The sequence below is a fragment of the Calypte anna genome, chromosome 3, assembly GCF_003957555.1.
Source record: "Calypte anna isolate BGI_N300 chromosome 3, bCalAnn1_v1.p, whole genome shotgun sequence".
Classification (NCBI taxonomy): domain Eukaryota; kingdom Metazoa; phylum Chordata; class Aves; order Apodiformes; family Trochilidae; genus Calypte; species Calypte anna.
Window position 1 is genome coordinate 89,047,398 of NC_044246.1, and position 21,506 is coordinate 89,068,903.

At 35.9% G+C, this 21,506-nt stretch overlaps 1 protein-coding gene across 1 annotated transcript in view; it reads left to right on the forward strand.

The window, feature by feature from the left end:
- EYS (eyes shut homolog) overlaps positions 1 to 21,506 on the forward strand; it is a 709,634-nt gene that overhangs the window by 306,673 nt on the left and 381,455 nt on the right. The window contains exon 27 of the mRNA XM_030447573.1: positions 6,667 to 6,866. Within this exon, the coding sequence (XP_030303433.1) occupies positions 6,667 to 6,866 (200 nt within the window). The remainder of the gene's footprint in view (positions 1 to 6,666; positions 6,867 to 21,506) is intronic.

Genomic DNA, 21,506 nt, shown 5'->3' on the forward strand with positions numbered 1-21,506 from the left:
TTTAGAGATCTTTTCTCTCTGTTTCCATCAAAGACAGAAACAAGGGTGAAATTAGAAAATCCAACTAATTTTCTACACAAAAACATTACAGCTGAAACACACAGAGTCAGAGAACAATACTCTGCTGGTTCAGGCAAATAAGCAATTATTCATCAAATTGCACAAAAGACGTAAGGCTTGACAGTCATGTCATTATCTGTGATTTCATTGGAAAGAATAGTAGGATTCAGCTTGACTAACTTGAGATGTCATTGTGAAAACTAGCTGTCTGTGGACTTACTATAGTAAATGAAAATATGAATATTCAGTGAGATCTGCATAGCTTTCCAGCTGAGTTTGAAGTGGACATCTGCATTTCATTAGTGAGTCTAGTTTCTAATTACTATGATGACCCGATGGAGCACTGGTCAGATCCAGTATGTACCTGCATTGTTGCCTAAAAAATAGGCTAATTTTTTATTATTCTTCTCTTCTTGTGTCTATAATCCAAAATTGTAAAGAAAATATTTTGGTCATTTTGAACACATTTTGAATTGAATAATGGCTGGATAAAACCAATCTTCTGAAATATAGAAATAAGTTTTCCTAGTTCATTCCACGAGATGTTGTATGTGTACTTAATCTACCAAATGAAAACTTCGGGATGTTAATAAATCATCAACGTGCAAATATATTAATATATATATATATATATATAAAATATATTAATAACATATTAATTACAAAAACAAAATAAAAATACAGTAATAATTTTGATGGTTTGAAAAAAAAACAAAAATCCCTGGTTTGTATTTGTGGTAAGCATACAATAGAAATGACATTTGGAGCATTCATCTCAATTCTTGATGTATATTTCAGACTTTTACATAGTATCAATACTGTTGAGATTTATCCCCAAGTAAGAGTGCACTTCAGACTCCCAGGTGAATGGAAAAGTCTTTAACTTAGCAAATCACACAGTTTAAACTAAGTGCTGTTTTAAAGGGAGCAAATGAAATCTGAGCCTTTTGGTCTCTTAATGGCAGTCATAATTACATCAGCTGATTGCTCTCATGGTAAATTAAATAAATTAAACTGTGGTAAAATGTCTTTAAAAGGAACTGAAATACATATATATAGTGCCCCCCTAGTGCACTGAACCACGTCTGTTTTGCATAAATATGAAATCCTATTAAAACATCAAATTGTATATTTCCCATTAAGTAATACTGTAAATTTAAACTTTTTTTGAAACCTAAGTCAGGGTATATTAAAAACACACGCATACCATATTTTTATATAGAAAACCTTACTTTAGCACATGAATTAGTTTCTAAAGGATTTGTTTATGATATTGATTTTCTTTCTGCCTACCTTTTTTATTTTAATCTAAAATCTTAAGCACATGACTCTTGTTTGTCACAAAATCCTCTGCTTTTGACCTGAGAATAAATAATTTTACCTTCAATACTACCATTAGATGACTGGAAACATGGCTCTTTATAGTATATCCTTTTCTGATGCAATCTCTGTTTTAATTCTATCTTACCACTTTTCAGCTCCATCAAATTCAAGCTTTAAAGCTCTATCTACTTTCTACAAGTCAGTGGCTGCCACCTGGGAGTTTTGTCTCAGATACTGGGATGATTGCTTCCACTCCCTGAATTGATGTTTAAAACCCCTTTCTGCTTCAAGTCTTTCTCTACAGTTGTTTACAAAGAAATCAAACAGTAAATGGTACTTAGGGCTTTATATTATAAGTATTTACAGGAAATTAGACTGTATAACTCACCACCTACATACAGGTATGTCAAAAGATAGATTTGTAAATAGCTTATGTGTATTTCCAGTAGACATGTTTCCCCTCATAGTGGATTTGCATGAGTTATGTCTAGAATTTGTCTGCTTTATAATTACCTTTTTTGATACAAAGCAGAACTTCACATCTGTCATCATCTTGAATCTCTTTTACAGAAATAGATTCTGATTTTATTTTTAAGCAGAGTTTCCAAGGAGGACTACTGAGAAATAATCCTTTCTGAAGGAAAAAAAAAATTCTAGCTTCTAAAATGCATTTCTAGATTTTCTTTTAAGAAACAGAGTAGAACTGACACGGTTTAGAAAAAAGATGGATTTTCACCATTTTTATTAATATACTAAAATATGTCCATAATTATTTCAATGGATTATGACTATGGAAATGATACATTGTGATATGTAGAAAGTTGGATTTTCTTGGGCAGAATGACCTCACATCCAAAGACAGATGACAGTGTGGACCCACAGATTTGTGTAGGGGAACAATAAGCCCTGAGCAAAGTACTGTGCCTTTCTAGGTCATTACTGCAGTCCAGATTTCAGAACAATTCCCTGCCAGCAGAACCAGTGGACTGTGCCATGCCAGGTGGGCTATCTTAAGGGACAGTCATCCTCTTCCTAGTACAAACAAGATTTACTACCCCATGACATTCAGAGAACAAGAAATAATATATTATTGTGCTCTATTGAATGCAGTGGATCTTGTTTTTCATGCTTTGGACTACGGGTTATTAACGAAGCCTACCCTTGAGAGTTGTATAACGAGAAATCTGAATATTCTTTCATTTCTTTTGCCTTGCCTGCTAAATTGTTTTGCTATGCTAAGAAAATCAGTGAGGACTTACATGTACCATATCAATAGGTTGGTAAAAATAAAGCCAGAAAATAACCATTCTGTTCTCTCAGAAGTGTGTGCACTTCTGTCATTTACAGCCCCATGGAAACTAATACTTGTATTTAATATATTCTTGACTAAAGCTTATGTTTTAGGCATACATCCAGTATTTATTTGAAAACATAATAATAGAATCACACAATGGTTTGTGTTGGAAAGGACCTTAAAGATCATCTAGTTTCAACCCCCTTGCTGTGGACTGGGACACATTCCCCTAGACAAGGTTGCTCAAAGCCCCATCCAACCTGGCCTTGATCACTTCAGGGAGAGGGTATCCACAGCTTGTCTGGACAGCCTGTTCCCATGACTCACCACCCTCACAGGAAAGAATTTCTTCCTAATATTCAATCTATATTTACCCTCTTGCAGTTTGAAACTGTTCCTTCTCTTCCTATCACTATAAAAAATCTTATATTCTCAATTTTTCAACATTCTTTATGATAAGCAGATTCTAGAACTTGACACAGTGTTTCAGTTTTCCGTAGCCATAAAAAAAGGAATAATCATCAGTCTTTCACAGTTCTCCCTGAAGACTTAAGGGCAGGATTAGCAATTTTTTCCATAGCATTTCAATGCGAGTTCATGTTGGCAGCTTGTCCGTTACACCTTTCAAATCTTTTCCAAGGTTGCTGTCTGTTAACAGCACATAAACTCACAGTATTCCTTATTAAATCAAAATGGGAAAACTATTCTTCACAGGAAAACACAGAAAATAACCCTACAGAAAGGCATCCCTTCTGCTTTATCCTAAGGAGATCAGATAGAAGAAAACTTGAAGATATGAGAATAAAGTGTGTCCCTTCAAATTATCACAACTATATAATTTTTATTTTCTTAAATACATTCATTTGTTTATAAGGGAGAATATTGAAGCTGTCTGTGTTTAAAAGATGATCTTGGAAGTGGAGTATTGGTATGCTGCAAAGTGCGAGTACTGGGAATGATTTACAGATGTGATAATGTGTGAGGAATGAGCAGAACACCCTGGTTGAAGTTAATAGGTATTTAGCTTCTTTTTTTGGTGGCAGTGGAAGGAACAAACCTCTTTAAAGCAGGGAGGACCTGACAAGATAAGGCCTGAGGAGAGCACCTCTTCTAGCCTTCTGCTTTCCTTGGAGATGGTTGGCTGCAGCCCTGATTATACTGGTTATCTGTGAAAGGAACAAACTAGAAGCAGAAAGGGGATAGAGGGCAATGATGGCTACAGAAAAAGATAGGCAATACAGTTCAATTTTACACAGGTTATTTGCTCTGATAAAACAGAAAATAAAGTTTTACAGCCTATGAATGAAACAGGTGGGGTAAGTTATCTTTGGCTGGATGCAAGATGCCCACCCAGCTGCTTCTACATTCCCCCTCCCTATCAGCACAGGGGGAGAAAAAAGCTCTTGGGTCCGAATAAGGACAGGAAGATTGGTCGTGGTCACCAATTACTGTCATGAACAAAACAGACTCAACTTGGGGAAGATTAGTTTACTATCAGTTAAAAAATAAAGCATGTTTTAAAACTGCAGGAGTGGTAATGATATTTGTTTCACAGATTATTTGTAAAATTTTAGACGGATTATTGTAAGGTTAGGACTTTGAAGATTAAAAATTATACATTTTAAAATTCCACATCAAAATAGCATTTCAGATTTAGTAAAGGTTAAAACACCTTGAAAATAATAAGGTACAAAAAGAAATATAATAAAACTTCTGTATATCAACAATCTAGTGTTTTGGAAAAACTAAGGTGACCCAACTTTGTAAATATTAGTTTCATAATTTTCAGGTTTCTTAGTTGTTCAAAGAGAGTTATTCCTTTGGCAGGATCTGATGTCTTCTAAGCAGGAAAAGGTGAAATGATATAAAGATTTCTTACTAGGCTGGGAACTGGGCACCTGAGGTGCCCAAGGAATTTTTTCCCTATATTGTACTGGAGAAGAGGGAGAATATTTCTAGGGCTGTGAGTCTCTGCAGTGTTGCTCTAATCTGAGAACTGTCCGGTTAGGTGTTAAAGTTAATATGCAATCTCCTGTTCATAAAAGAAAGACAAAACTGAAATAGTGTAATTGGTTAGGTGAGATTGTCTTTAGAGAATCAGGATACTTGGGGATTTTCTGTAGAACCAGCTGTTCCCTAATGCCAAGCTGTAAAGTCATTCCCTGTAGGATCTAAAATAGGCAGGACTTGGTCACAGCCGTGCTGCAATTTCACTTTTTTATCTGATGTATGATAAGGTTTTTTAGACTAAAATTAACAGCATTTGGTGTTAGCTTCTTAGCTCACCTAATTTGGTACAAAATTATTTGCAGTATTTTTAACACAGTTGTGTGTCAGTTCATTGAAACTATTTTCTTGACTGAGTAAGAACTGTGCCGACCAGCACTTCTCAGGTAACAGAGTGTACTCTGTTTTTTGCAAGTTGAGTGATGAACCATTAAGTGCAGCACATAAAAGTGTACTGGAAAGTAATAGGAGTGATTTCTTTCCTACAAACTGTCTGTTTTTTATGTGACTATGAGCAGTTCGGTAAGATTTTACAAGAAAAACATAGAAGAAAATAAAAAGGTTTTATATTAAGTTTGCAGCTCAGTATGGCTTTGATGGTATATTAAGCCAAATCTGTGAACCTCTGAATGTATCTTTAATTCCTTTGATGATTTGGATATTTTTTGAATTTTAACTTTTTTATTGCAATTGGGTAAAGATTCAGTCCATTAGTTGATAGAGTTTTAATTTATTCTGCTAATGAGCAAAGGTGTAAAACCAGAAATAACAGAGAGAGATACAAGTGAATATAAATTGAGAAAACTAGATAGGAGAAGTTACTGGAATAGAAAAACAGGGGTTTTCGAAAAAAAAAAAAAAAAAGACAACTTGTGCTTGCCAACAGCAGATATAATTTATATAGCAAAAGACTACTTCTAGAACCTCTATACAGGATTTTTGGCAGTCTGTAGATCTATCTCCATCTTCCTGTGGGATGTGTAATTCAATTAGTTTATGTAATGCTCACTAATAAATCATCCTATAGACACCCAGCTAGAGACCTTGCAGGAAAATAAGTTGTTTTCTCATAATTCCCCATGGATAGCTGAATTTGCATTCTGTCAAAGCAACTGTAGTACCTGCAGGAAATCTGAATGCCCTTGGATATCCTTAAAGAATTAAACACTCTAAAGTTACAGCAATGTGAGAATAAATTTGAAATACTGGATTTAGCTAGACTATTTGGGTGGCAGCAGCAAAACAAAACTCCTTTGGGATAGAGGAAAAAAACAGGTTTCTGTCCTCAAGGGCAAAAATGCATTTTTGCACTGGCAATTGCACTAACTAAACTCTTCTGTAATTCTGGAGAGACATTAATTTGCTGCCACTTTGCATGCTTCGAATTTGACAACTTTTATATTAGCTTTATGAGAGGGAATTGTTATTAGGTAAACACAAGCATTTCTACATCTTTCTATTTCCAATATTATGAATTAATTGATAATAAGAAAGCATTTATCATCAAATACTTGAGAAAAGACTTGTGTGCATTACTTAATACAAGTAATTTTTTATTCTCTCCGAAATTGTCTTACTAATGTGGCCTTTTTCATTGCAATAGACCCTATTGTAAAAACTTAGAGATGTATAAACTATAGCTTGAAAACATGCCTAAAAATTTTAATAAAGGAATTGTGAGAAACACATACTTAGAGCTGTAAGATCGCTTATATAAAAGTATATTTGCATTTCTCCAAAGTTAATTAGTAGGAACAAGGATGGAGTGAGTATGAGTTGTAAGTAAAGGCTTTCTATATAAACAAAAATTGTCCCAGATTAGAGAATTTCACTGATCAGACTATTAAGAAGTTCAAGGATTTTTCCAGTCTCCAGTTTCAGTCTTCTGCAGCACTTGCTGCTATGTGTTTTAAATGTTTTAAATTTTTTAAAAAATGTGTTTTAAAGCTGTGTAGCCAACGTATTACTATTTCTCTCCCCAGGAATGTGAATCTGCTCCCTGCATTAATGGAGGTTCTTGCCAAGATGCAGTCAATGCATTTATTTGCAATTGCCCGAGTGGATACACTGGCAGGTTTTGTGAAGTTGATGTTGATGTTTGCAGTGAGCCCACGGTGAACACAGTTCTCTGTTACAATGGAGGTGTATGTGTTGATGGACCTGGAAGAACTTTTCGTTGCAGGTTAGTATGAATACAGTCATAGAATTACTTTAGTTAATACTTATTTGCCAGTTGTTACTATACGTGATATGTGAACTCAGTTGGATTTGATGCCTAATCTAGAGCTCAGAAATATTGTTACCTTAAACCATTCAATGTCAGGCCCTTTATCTGGAAACTGACCTTCTAGTGCCTTTCAGAGTTATATGTGGAAACTCCTAACAGAAACTGAGCCTTAAAAATTTAAAATTCTTATGTTTACATACAAGTATATACTCCTGTGTTTTGTACTTATAGAGGAATTTAATTTGCTATCAAATGTATATGACAGGTAGTTTGCATAGCACATGTGCTTGCCCAGGCATATGTCTGGAGAAATTTCATATGATCCATCATCATCATTCCCTGGCTGTTAAAGGCTCCTGACTAACTATATGTAATTTTATAGCTTACATACTTTAACATAGTGAAACTCTGTTAAAATTAAGCTGTTCTAGATATTGTAAACATTATTCTCTACTATACCTACTAAATATATCAAATCACGACTATTATTTAAGTTCCTATCCAATTGCCACATTTATAAAATATTAAATACTAAGAAAATATTCTATAAACATGTATGAGAATGATGCATAAATATCTTGCCTATATAGTCATATGCTGAAAATATGGATTTTGATTGATGGCAAAATTGAAGCTTAAGGATAATATTCTACTTGAAAAAAACCACAAAACCTGCTAATGTTAAGACAGGAATGATCATTCTTAGTTGTGTGTAACAATTTGATAGCTTTATAAAGTACTATAAGAAACGAAACTAATTTAGAAGAAGATAATTTTTATTAAACAATTGTATTATTTCCAATCCGTGGTTCAGTTTCCACCTTTTGATCCTTTGTGTTTTCCTGGTTTTACCTATGGAATTTCATCAGTATACAAAGAATTAACAAGGCAAATGATCTACAGATAACCAAGAATTACAGCAAGAATTTGCACTGATTGCTGGCTTTGTTTTCTAGAATCAATTTTTGTCCTACAAACACATTAACAGATAAAAATCTCCATATGTCAAATGAGATACAATAATTATATTAATGACCATAGAATCACAGAATGTTTTGCATTTGAAGGAAACTTAAGATCCTGCCCCTATACTTGGCTTTAGTGAAGCCACACCTTGAGTATTCTGTGTGGTTTTGGGCACCACAGTATAGGGAGGACATTGAGATGATGGAGAGGGTGCAGAGGAGGGCAACTGGGCTGACTAGGGATCTGGAGAACAGGTCTTATGAGGACAGGATGAGGGAACTGGGGCTGTTCAGCATGGAGAAGAGGAGGTTGAGGGGAGACCTCATTGCTCTCTACAGCTACCTGAAAGGAGGTTGCAGTGAGACAAGTGAGACATGTTGGCCTCCTCTGCCTGATGAGCAGTGATTGGACAAGAGGACATGGGGTCTAGATCTGCCAGAGGAGGTTCAGGTTGTATATTAGAAAATATTTCTTCACAGAAGGAGTGGTTAAACATTGGCACAGACTGCCCAGGGAGGTGGTGGATGCACCATCAGTGAAGGTGTTCAAAAGATGGGCAGATGCAGTGGATGATTTAGTGATTAGGGGTTATCAGGTGATAAGGTGAATTGAAATTCAGTGGCTTGACTTCTGCAGCTACAGTTCTGGACTATGAAAAAAATGCTGAAAGGGCAGGCATCTTGGGATGAGTACAAGGATCTAGTTAGGTCATGTAGAGAAAAAATTAGGAAGGCAAAAGCCCAGCTGGAGCTCAATCTGGCTGCTGCCACAAAGGACAACAAAATGTATTTCATTAGGGGAGGGACATGTTGACATTTGGATGCAGTGATCTTGGAGGTCTTTTCCAACAGTTCTGTGATTCTGTGAATAATTGAAAAACAAGCAAGGGGGAAATAGGTCCTACTCTAGTAAAATGGCACAAACATCCAAATGAATAGAGTCCCAGTGCCTGTTAAATAGTCACTGGGCATTATGCAGGATGAAAGACAAAATCCAGTATCTTTATTATGAGCATCTGTCTTGGGTTGTTTATATTATTGCAGCTGATGAAACTGGAACTAGCAAGTAATGAAAAGTGTCCAGTAATGGGTAAGTGTCAGGCTGCCTTCCTCAGGGCAGCACTGTCAGCTTCTGCTAGGATGTACAAGATATATTACCCAGTAGTGCAGTGAATGGTTCAACTTTTCTTGAATTATGTGGGAATCAATTATGTGAACACCCCTAAAGGCTTCTTCCTGAATGACTATGAAAAATACCCTTTGGGATAGCCTTTGAATTGTGTTATCTAAAATATTCTTTCTGTCTTCAAACCCTTGCTTTAAAATTAAAATAACTCATTGGAAATGAGAGGGGTGCTGGGAGTTATAATTCAGTTCTATCCTGGGCAGACTGCCACTGAGCTTCAGGAAAAAGATTACCATCTGAAAAGATGCCCGCTTACCTTGCTTTGTATTTTAGTCTTCTTAATTAAAGGAACGGGCTGCCACAACAAACACTATATAAACAAACAAATTAATAATAAAGAAATCATTTGACTCAAAGGGGCTTTTAGATGACAGTTCAAACCACCTCCATATGGCTGACATAATGAGCATGTCATAGGAATTCCAAAGCCATTTCATAGAATATTCCCTGTATTTTAAGGAAGAGAAATTGATCTACATAAAAAACTCAGCTTTTTTCCATTACAGTTAATCCACAGTTTGTTCTCTCTGACTTTTGCATGTCCCAAACCATTGATTGTGTTTGGCTTGGGATTTAAAAAAGCAAAAATAATTTTAAAAATTCCTCTTTCCCAACTCTTGCTTGCACTGAGTTCTTTTCCAATGTGCATTTTAGGCACTTCCTGCTGACTAGGTTCAGAAGGGTTATCTGTGCAGTGCTTTCAGTCTGATCAGGTGAAAATAACATCAACAATCTTATGACAGGTTTTGCCGTAGATTAAGTTACTGAATATTACAGCTTCATTGTACTTTTTCAGCACACATAGGCTTTTTGTAATATATTTCTTAGGGAAAACAGGGTAATTTTTGTTGTCATTCTGTCTCTGGTCATCCACTCTTGATGTAAATTTTTTCAGAGTTTAAACTTATTTAGTATACGATATATATCTAGTATAAGCTAGTGTCTTAGAAATGTATAGTGTCACAAGTTTTATCTTATAATGTGATTCATAAAGGGAAATTGGTGCTTCTTGTAACTATTCTTCCCTTTTCTTCCAGTAAAATAAAATTGCTCTCAAAAACCTTTGCATTAAATCCTTTTACATATTTTCTTTATTTAATGTTTTTCTTGCCACAGGTGGAGCATATGTAAAACATAATTAAAAACCAAAGCTGCCCTACAATCTTATTCTTGTGCTGCTTAGGAAAAACTTTAAAATTAGCTAAGATCAGTACATTCATATTCTCCTGATAAGGAAGAATATTTTAGATTTTGAAACATCCTGGTTCCAATTCCCTTCTATTTTTATTTGCTTTATCTGTGTAAGCAAGGTGTCCCACTGGGGCACCAGGCATCATAAATAGCTTGGGCCTCTGCAGGGATCTGGGAAAGGAATTAAACTGATTCAAGAATGGAGATGCTGTGTGAGCAGAAATCTGGAGCCTGAAAAACATACTATGCTGTAGCTCTGGCATGCAGACTGCACAATAAGATGAGAAAAAATAAAATGTTTTGTCTTAGAGCAGGAATGATATTAATTATACATTACTAGTATTAAATTTGTAGGTTGCAGGAGTAGCCTAGGTGAGCACAGTCTTGTAGGGCAACCTAGGCAACAGTTTCCGAAAAAAGCTGCTATTTAATTCTGTCATAGTATGCAACAGTATTTAATCTGTATGATCCTGAAAAATCAAAGTTGTTTAGGGTTTGATAAGTGAAAGACATGTATTTGAATTGAAAGCTACTGCATATTGCAAGCCAAACAATATAGTTCACTCTTGAAGACACGCTTCTTAAGATGGGTGCTGCCACATTTTTTATTAATTTAGCTTTCCATGTCTCTCTAAGAAATTGTCTTTAGTAAACTTTAATAAACCTGTCTGTAGTTGACAAATGTATCAGTTGCAGTAATGATGAAATCCACCTTTAAAAAATAAGGTGGAAATCTGCCCAGCATCAGTGATTGTAGCTACCAGTAGGACAAGAGGGCATGGACTTACGCTCTGTCAGGGGAGATTTAGGTTTGATACTAGGAAAAAATTCTCTACAGAGAGAGGGTGATCAGGCTGAATGGGCTGCCCAGGGAGGTGGTAGATTCTTCATCCCTGGAGGTTTTTATAAAGAGATTGGAGGTGGCACTCTGTGCCATGGTCTGGTAACCACAGTGGTAGTGGATTAAAGGTTGGACTTGATGATCTCAGAAGTCCTTTCCAACCTGGATGATTCTGTGATAGAAAACAATGTGAATGCTGACCATTACTGCCAAAAATGTATATTGCCTTCTCATTTTCCCTATGACTTCCTATTAAACTAGATGACAAAACAAATCATAAAGTTACCATTTATAAGAAAACATCTTTTAAATAGAAATGTGATTGATCAGTACTGTACATCCAGTTCTTCATCCCAAGGGAAATAGAACTATTTTTTTAAGCTGTTTATGTCAACTGTATCTCTGGGTAATAATCAAAAGATTCCCCTGTACTTTAAAAGGCTTAAGATGTGGATCATTTGCAGAGCTGTGTGCCCACATCAGCCCAAATAGTGACTTAATGGTATTAGTTTTGAAATTCACTCAGGTCTTACGTGTGTGTAGCAGAAGAGGCATGCTTCTGTGGGAAGGCTGTTAGCTGAAAAGCCTCATTTCATTCAGCTGTTTATAACAGACAAGTTTCAAGCCTGTCCAAAGTTGTGGACTACACATTGCACAGAGCTGTGTATCTAAGTTTCACTGAGATAAGCATATAAAGCAAATCATTTTATGATATGGAAAGGGTGATGCACCAGAAAATCAGAATCTCTTAGAACAGGCAGGTCATAAAACAATAGATTCACACTTTTTTATGTGCTGTGAATATGAGCCAATACTCTCTTACTTTCTGTGTCTCTGTGTGAAAGCAGGTGTCCTTCCATTTGTATGTAGATATCAAAATGGATCCTGGATGACTTGCTGATTTCATAACCAACTGCTTAGGTTTTTTATGTTTAGTGAAGCATGAGGGGTTTGCATTGTTTGTATTAGGTTTTGTGAAAATGTAAGAAAGGATGTATATTTTCTAATGCTATTTCCAACAACAGCCATAAGTGGATTGCCAGGAAAGAATATGAAAAGTGTATGCATATTACTCGTCCAGCAGTATTCTCCCAAGCTCCTTCAAACAGGGGTTTTTCTCATGCAGTTTTGGTTTGTTCAGTAGAAGTAAGAGAATCTCTTAAGTACTTGCACAGTCTCCCCTTGAACCTGTATAAACTTCTCCTCTGAGGGACGGGCCTGTGACCAGGCAATGTACTGAGATATCTGACAACAACATCTGTTCTGTGACAGGGCCATTCAGGAAGCAGACCCACAAGTCTAGCCTGTTGCATGAAAAAATGCCTCCTTTTTTAAGTACTGCTCCAACTAGCTTTTATTTCATGTCCTCTAATTCTAGTGTGGAAATCAGGAATGAAGATCCCAATCCATCCTCTCCTTGTTTTTATGGGCCACTGCCATGTTACCTTATGCTCCTTCCTTTCCAGGCTAAAGATTTCTGGCTTGCGCAGCCCTTCCTTTTTCAGAAGCAATCCCAAACTTCCGGTCATTCTTGTTGCCCTATTCCCAAGGCTTTTTAATTTCTATTTTGTCTTTACTGAAACAAGGGGACAAGAAGTACACAAAGTACCGAAGCTATGGGCCAATCTGTGTCCTGTGCTGTGATAATCTTTTCTTTCTACTTCTCTATTCCATCCATAAGAAGAACAACAAGCTTTTCACTGACACTGGGTGGAGAGGGAACGCAAGTGTTGCAATTTTTTTTTTTTTATGTTGACTGAACTCTAAGTGTTGTTTCCATGGAGGATCATCAGATAAAGGTGGCATACTAACATGTTCCTATACCATTCTGTGTGTAGTTCACCTCTAAATATACATGTGAGTGTATATATATGTGTGATTTTTTATTACCTTACACTTCTTTATTTGGTCAAACCCTCATTATCACTGTCAGAGCAATAACAGTAGATAATTTTTAACCTTTTCTTTCATTTTATAATGACAAATGGTTGTGTCTCATTGTGAAAAATAATGCTATGCTTTCAGAAGAAAATGTGTAAATGCACATAATGTCCCATATTTTTCCTTATTTCTGTATATATAGTAAAATTCCTTACTTATACATATGGTAAGCTTAAAAGTGGAAAAAGAACAAGTACTTCATGGTCTTTATTTGTAGCATGCTAATATAAAGTAAATGATGAATTTAACAAACTGCATATACTAACTGGTACTCTTAACATATCTCTACACTTTCATCTAAAAACATCAAAACATTAATATCTAATTTTTAAAAAGGTGTTCTCCAAGTGAACTATTGTTCTGAATTGTTTTAGAAATCTTTTTGAGAAGCTTTGGTGCTTGTAGATTGCACACCTCCCGGTAAGTTTGATTGTATTTTCCTTATTGCTCCCTTACTTATTCAGACTGGATCAGATAGATATGTTGCTCTTTTTGTATGATACTGCATAAAAGATGAAGAAATGTATTATAAATGTAAAGAGGCAATACATCCATTTTAGGGAGGTTTCTCTTATACTAGCAAATTTACCAGGAGGTCAAGATCCAAGGTTTTGGAATAGTATTTTAAGCCAAACAAATTTAAAGGTCTAAAGGTATTTTATGTATGGTTGATGGAAGAGCTTTTATAGTTGTGTCCCCTAGTGTCCCCTCTCAAGTGGATATTTATGTTGATAGTCAAACAGTCTAACACTATATCAAACCAATTTAAATATGTACAGAGGCATTTTGCCTATTAAATAGCAATATAGAAAGAATAAAAACTGAAATGTTGAGAGGCTGTACAAGTGGAACATAAAGAAAGGCAAAGCATTAAGAAATATAGCCCAAACATGGCTGCTATTTTTTTTAATAGACGTATATTCTGTGTGATATTTACAATTGCAATACAGTTTTAGTTAAAATTACACACTCTCATTACCATTTTTAAATTCTAAAATTCATCAGTGAAGTGCAATCTGCTAGAGAATTATTCCCTACAATAAGGCAGACAACAATGTCTGTATATGAGGCACTGAAACTAGTAGGAAAAAAACCTCAAAAGCAAAACACTATTACAAATCACCCAGCTGCCCAGTCTCAGAATAAAATAATTTTAAAGCATATATCTGAATGGGTATAGCAAATTGATGTATTCTGAATTTTTTTAAGCAGATGTTTTAAAGATTAATTGCCTGAAAAGACAGAGGATGCCTCTACCCTGTATATACACATATTGGTTTGGGTTTTTTTTTTTTTCTACCTAAATTGTTCTCTGACTTCCTGAAACAGAAGCCAAACAAGAATAGCTACTGGGAATCACATTCATGTCCCCATTATACAAATTGCAGTGACTGAACATTTGGGAATTTGTCTGTAACAGAACATTTAAGGTTTTTTTCTAGCCACACACAGAGACTATTTACTTCAACGTTACCCCAAACCTGCATGCCTAAATAAAATCCATCACCTAGAACACAATTTAAAATTTCACAGTGCTTTAAGATGTAATGTGCTGCTTATTTATTCAGAATTCCATATGGAATGCTAAAGCATCATATGCAAGAAATTCAAACATACATCACCTATGGTATTTTTACCATTACTGTCTTCAAAATTTTGTGGTATTTGTCACATATATGAGAAAATCAAGTAGATCTGAAAAAAATAAGTGACTTAATTATAATGTTTTGTTTTAGCACAAACTGTTTCACACTGTCAGATATACAGTTGTTACTTTTCAGAGAAGGTCGAGGGATAGGGAAAGGAAAAGAAAAAAAAAAGGGGGGGATCCAGCTTTGAAAATAGACATTTCAGAATTAGTCTTCAGGGGAGCCATTCAGTACATGTGTGTTCCAGTATGCATTAATGTGGTTAGTTACTACCTTAGAATTTGACTCTGTATTTATAAATAAGAATAAATCCAGCTGACAAAGTAGTAGTTACAGGAAGTAAAATTTAAGTCAGTTTACTATTCCTCTTTTACTTTAATATTGGTAATGACTTTGTTTTGTGTTACATAAATCAACAGTTTTCAATGTCTGCAGCTGGCTGGATTCAGATATAAAGATAGGACTTCAGGTACACCTGCTTCGGGCCATGGTCCTACCTCTACAACTTTGGCAGTGCAAGGTGTTCACTTCAACTACATAGCTCACAAATTGCAGTTTTACAAAAATGAGAGAACTCATTCCAGCAGTCACAAGCATGACTGGCCCCCATGTGTATCCTTCCTTCCAGCAGGAAAAAAAATTGCCTGAAAACGCCTTCACTGTGTAGCTGCAAACATTGGGTTGGTAGCATCTTAGCATCTAACCAGACTATTGCATATCTACCATCTAGCAGTTAGTCCCTCAGAAAACAAAAGCATCTAACGAGTTAAATAAATTTACAGAGACTGAGTTCTTTCCTATGCAATCCATCTTCTCTCCAAAAGCTTAATTAGAATGATAATAAGAGGTATAGAGAGTCTTTTGAAATAAGGCAAATAATCATAGAATCATCAAGTCTTGGCTTGAAGGTACCTGCAAGTCACTGTTCCAACCTCTTGTTTAAAGTAGGACTGTTGTCAACACTGGATCAGATTATGGCTTTTTCTGGCCAAAATTGCAAAGCTTCCAAAGAAGGGAACATTCTCAGATCTTTTTTTCAAAATGTCCAGCTTGACCCTCCCTACTGATGATCAGTCACTTTTGGCCGTACTTGTCTTTTCTGTCATTATTCAGAATTAATTTCCATCATCTTTGTAAGACTCCAAGTATTTTCACATTGTTATTTGAATAACCATTGATCTCCTTTTCACATGGTTAAACAAGATGATCCTTTAGCTTATTCACGTAGATGTCACCTATATGCAGTTACTTTGAACCAGACTCCTTTATGTTGCTTAATTGGAGGGTGGAGAGCATAGTGAAACTACACATAGTATTCCAGAGGCATCCCCACCATTGCCAAGAATGTCTCAAATGAACTTGGCATCCACTATAACCCTCAGTTTATATTTCTCAGTGGAATTGCTTACTCAGCTCTGAGCCCATACTATAACACGGGCTCACTCTGCCTCACTCACAATGCTTAGAGTCCTCCTTAGTGAGTTTCATGAAGCTTCCATGGGCTGAGCCTTTAAGTGTTTCAACTCTGCATTAAAATTCTGCTGTTCATCATGTTACCTCCCCTCCTTGCCCAGCTTTGTGCTGTGTACAGATTCATATGATATATCCTTGGTATTGTAGCCAAGACTGCTGATAAGGATGTGGAACAGTATCAATCCCTAGGGTGTTCCATTCATTACCAGCCATCAACTAGATGTCAAACCACTGTCTACTGTCCTGTGCGCCCGGAAGTCCAGCTAATTTTTAGCTTGCTTAAAACTGTTGTCATCTAGCTCAGATTTTTTTATCTTCCAAATGAGAATTCTGGGGGAAACAGCATCAAAAGTCTTACTAAATTGAAAATGTATTAAATTGCAGTGATTATACTGTTGGTTTTTTTTTTTCCTGAGGGAAAAGCTGAGTATTTCTACCTGCAAAAAAACCCAAAAAACAAAAGAAGGCAATGTTAATGATGTAGGCAGACTTCCTAGTTGCCTCATTGTAGCAGGTGTGCAAAATTAGAAACTGAAGTAAAAGACAGACAAACCCAGACCACTAATAAGATAAGTGTGTTAAGGGATGCTACCAGTATGAGTCCTTTCAGAGGCCTGAAGCAGTATGTGTGGTGCATATTGCTGAGATTATTTGAAAACTGAAAAAATAGCTGAATGCATGACCTGCTTTCAAATGAGAGTGAATGCTGCTCTTGGTAGCTCAGCGTGATGTTTTCTTCAGTCTCAGAGCCAACTGTTTCAAAACAATAAAAAAAAATCCTCTCTGAGTTGCACCTCTCCTTCAAATAGGAAAGCAACAATAGCTGGCAGTGAGTGAAAGAATCCTGCATTAGATACTTCCTTTCTTCATACAGGAATTCATACAGTAAAATCCTATTCCATGATGAAAACTGGCATCAGCAATATTTTATATATATTTTTAAGTTTTTGTAAACATACATTTATGCATGTACTTCACAACTGTTTTGTTGTGAACTAAGATTTTATCTGAAGAAATAAAAAAAGTATTTCAAATTTCCCATATATAATACTGCTTATGCTGAGTTTAAGATACACAATTTAAATTAAGCCTTAACATTGTAAATAAGGAAACAGCATGTCTTTACCTGGAAAAAACTGATGTGGTTTCTGAATATAATAGTCACTAATGTCTTGTATACTTTGCTGTGAATTTGTTGGCACAAAACTGGAAACACAGCTGGCTTTGATGTTCAGAAAATATGCAAAGTCTTTTCAATTCAGGCCCCTGAATTTTACTTTTGAAAATATAGGCATTGAAAATGTTACATCACAAAATAACAGTGCATATGTCAATGGTTCTTGAATGTTACTTATTGTATATAAAAATTACTTCCAAATAGCATGACCTGTATGAGGTATGAGAGGAGATGTTAAATATTTAACATTTACCTCTTAGGCCCATTAAACCACACTCACCTACTTTTAAAGTTTGTAAATTTCTCTTGTAATTTTGATCCATCTTTGTTTCAAGTTCAGACTGACATTTTCCCAAGCCAAATGGATCTGAATGATTCTTCTAGTCATTCCCGTTAGTTTGACTTTGTACCTTCCAAGCAATACACTTGAATAAACAAGGAGGGGGATAGGAGAGGGAAGCACCAATAGAGGGCAGAAAACCTTTGATATACTTTTTGAAGGCTTACAAGCATTGGTTGATCGTATTATTATAAAAGGTATTGAAGAGGAAGCTTCAGCCAAGATAAGCATTCCTGAGTACTGGGTACATTTCAGCAAGCATTTAGCATCTCACTGATTAGATCCATTCTTCACTCATCCTACACCTTCCCACTTACCTCATGGATTACCTTACCTTTTACTACTTAGACATTTCATTAACTTAGATTATTTACTCAGTGACTTTTATGGAGGCAACTCTTAGTAGTAGTTACTAAGTATGCACCATACTCTGAACCTTACAGAGTTGAGACAGCCCATAATTTGAAAGTATAAGCACAACAATCAATAAAACTATGAGAGGTATAATATGCTGCTGTTTAAAATGTAGCAGGATCACTAATTCACAACTTACATGATAATAGAGACAAATCAAAGCATGTAGCTAAAGCACAGTTGTAAAAATAAAAAACACTACATGAAATATGTCTTGTGGCCATGATCTGAGCTTGGAAGCTAGCACAAAGAAAAAGATGCTGTTAGAAGGCCATTATAAAGGAAATACTATTTATTCACATGTTTCCCCCAGACACAGAGAAACATCCTGAATCCCATAGTGAAACAGTCCTTTTCGAGGTGTGGACTGCATCCTTTCACCAATATGGTTCAAGAATAGTAGCTGATACATTATACACCCTTCCTGCCTAGGCCTTCCTCATTCATCATCTTGGTTCATAGAATACCATATTGTTCCTCCCTTCCCAAAGTCTTGTGTGTACAGATGCTCAGGGAAGAGGAAAAGGGAATTCTCTCCAGCCTCTTAAGCCCTCTGCAAGAAAACACAGAACTAGAACTGTCAAGATAAACAGACACAACATGCTGGCCAGAATTTTCAACATTTTCTTAATATCTCTGAATGATAAAACACATTCTGTTGCAACCTTGCAGTTCTTCCTCTGTTTTTCAGAAATGAACACTAAGTGCCATTGATTTCGAAATTTTAGTAAGCTTACAACAAACAAATACAAATTTAATAGAGAAACTTTCTCATTTTAGCTCCCTTTGCAGTACAGCACAGAAAGTTCATTAATGTTTCAGGCACATCTTTAAATCTTTGTTTTAGCTGCATAGAAGCTGACAGATACAGTTCTAAAGCTCTGCTGTTTAGAACAACAGAAAGTTTTACCTAAACTTCAGTTAATGCAGAAGAGTGGGCTGTGTCTGTGTATATATTTGCATGTATATGTGGTAAAATCATGGAAATCAACATTTCCATTTAAACTGACATTTTCTGTTATTAGAGATGATTCTGACCTACTTCCTTTCTGGTCTAACACACTTGTATGAAATGACCTTTGAAAATGAAGGAAAGCAAAACTCAGCTGTCTTTTCTTGCCTTCTGAAATGCCACTCTGTTATGGCTGACTTTAGGATTAGTGAGACTGCAGCAACTTTGTTAGAACAATCATAACACTGAAGCCCTCACTGGAGAGATACCTAGTTGGAAAAGGAACTCTCTCTTCATCACAATTAAACTGCCTTTTTGAATGACACAAGCCCTAGCAGTACCTTTTGTCCCCTTAGTTGTTTTGGATGGAAAATGTGGATTTTTACCCCATTTTCACTGGATCTATGCTAGCAAAAGATTTAAAGGTCAGCCTCGGCCATTTTGTCTTTCTCTTCAGGAAAAAGGTTGGCAGTCTGACAAAATGATAACTGAACATGAACATTTTTAAGAGCTGAGCTTACACTGCTGCCAAAGCAGCACCTGCAGTGGCAGCATATGCTGCATTGGGAGATGCCAGAGCAGTTTTACTGGCTGTGGGGAGGAAATGCCTCTCAGTAACCACCTGCAGTCTGCAGTCCTGGCACACGCCATGCAAGAATTTCTTCAGAACTGGGAAAGGTGTGACTACAAGAGGGACAGAGGCCTACAGCAATTACTTGGGTGTAATCTGAGCAGTGTTCCTCTGTGTGGAAAAAAACTTTATCCAGAGACCACTTATTGTGCCTGATATATACACATGCAGAACTAGATGCATATAATATGGAGACCCAAGTCATACACTTGCATACGGTGTGTATCTGTGTGTATGTTTTTTCCCGTTTAACTGAATTCTCAGTAAACAGATACAAAGTAAGCCATATGACAGTTGTATAGGTTACAAAGTCAAGAGACTGAGGTATAGAAAACACCTGATATGTTGTTAGGAAAATTACATATGCACAAGAATAATGTCTTTGTGTAGCCACCTCATATTTTAGTACTGCTTCTTCTGCACCGAGCAAATAGTTGGGGTATACATAAAGACAGACAAGACTACTCGAACTGTAAATTTAGCTTTTCTAGCAATTGAATTTGCATACAAAGTCTTTTTTTTCCTGGTTCACTACGTATATACACATATATTTAGTGTTTTAGATGTATCTTCTTAAAGGAAGTGAGACTAACTTCTCCGTTGACATGTTTCACTTGCCATTTTCACGTGTGTTATAGATGATATTATACAACCAGCAGTATCCATGGTAAGAAATTCATAAACATGATGAATGACACTCTGTAGTACAAATTCTGTGGTTGTACTAGACATGTGGCTGGTGGGGTTTCAACAGATGGAATTAAATGATCAGCATAAGGAAATAGCTGATTTTAACTACACGAGATGGTGCAAAGCACAAGTCCTGCTGTGTTATTAGCCCTTTATGTTTATTCACTCACATTTAAATTGTTCCCTTTCATGTGAAATAGCCAGCAGTGCAGTAAGAATGTGCCCTCTAGAATACATACTTGTTTCTGACACTCAAGTATCTTCTCTGACAAGGACTACTGTTCGCAACAGTATGAAGCAGCTTTTTCAAGGAAGTGGAAACAGTTAAAGAAATACCCAAGTATGGATATAGAACTAAAAATTTAACAATATTGATTTCCACATTTTCTTCAAAGCACGTGGACAATTTTATTTAAAACTAAGGTGATATTGTTTTCACTATATGTGTGAATTCATCTACAGTTTTCTACAGTTTCATCTTCTCACAAGCTATTTCCACTTTTGAAGATTCTGCATTTCAAATTTTGTTCTTTGTCATCCGTGTCTTTTTAACACCACTACTCAGCATTGATTTCAGGACTCTCAGCAGCCATTTCAATTCTCTTCCCTTTAATTTACACTGTGATCAAGGAAATCTGCAACCATAAAAACAAGTATTGTTTCAATATGCATCAGTCACAGTGGAAGACAGAAGAGCTTCACCGAGCGCTCAACAGAATGCTTTGGCTTTTTTTTGTGTTGCTTTTGTTTCCTTTTTGAGGAGCTGATCTATTCAGCAAGAACTCTTTGGAGGACCATTCAGTTATGCCAATTTCTCAGACCAAATAGTCGTCACAGTGTTTTGTTCAAATACTTAATAGATCTTTTAGCAATAAAGTGAACCACAGTTTTGAGCATAGATCAGTCATAGTAAATATCTGATTGTTCTTACCTCCTGTGTTGGTGCTAGCCTATATCCCGAGCCTAGCTTCTTGTTTGAGAATTATTTAAATAGATTGGTACCCAGCCAAAGCTTTGCTTCTGATTGATAAAAACATAAAAATTCTCTGCAAATCAGCAGGTATGTAGAAAAAACCAAATACCAAGAGCACGAAATAAATTTGAAAGCAACTGTGGAGTTCAGTGAGAAATACCTCCTTATAGTT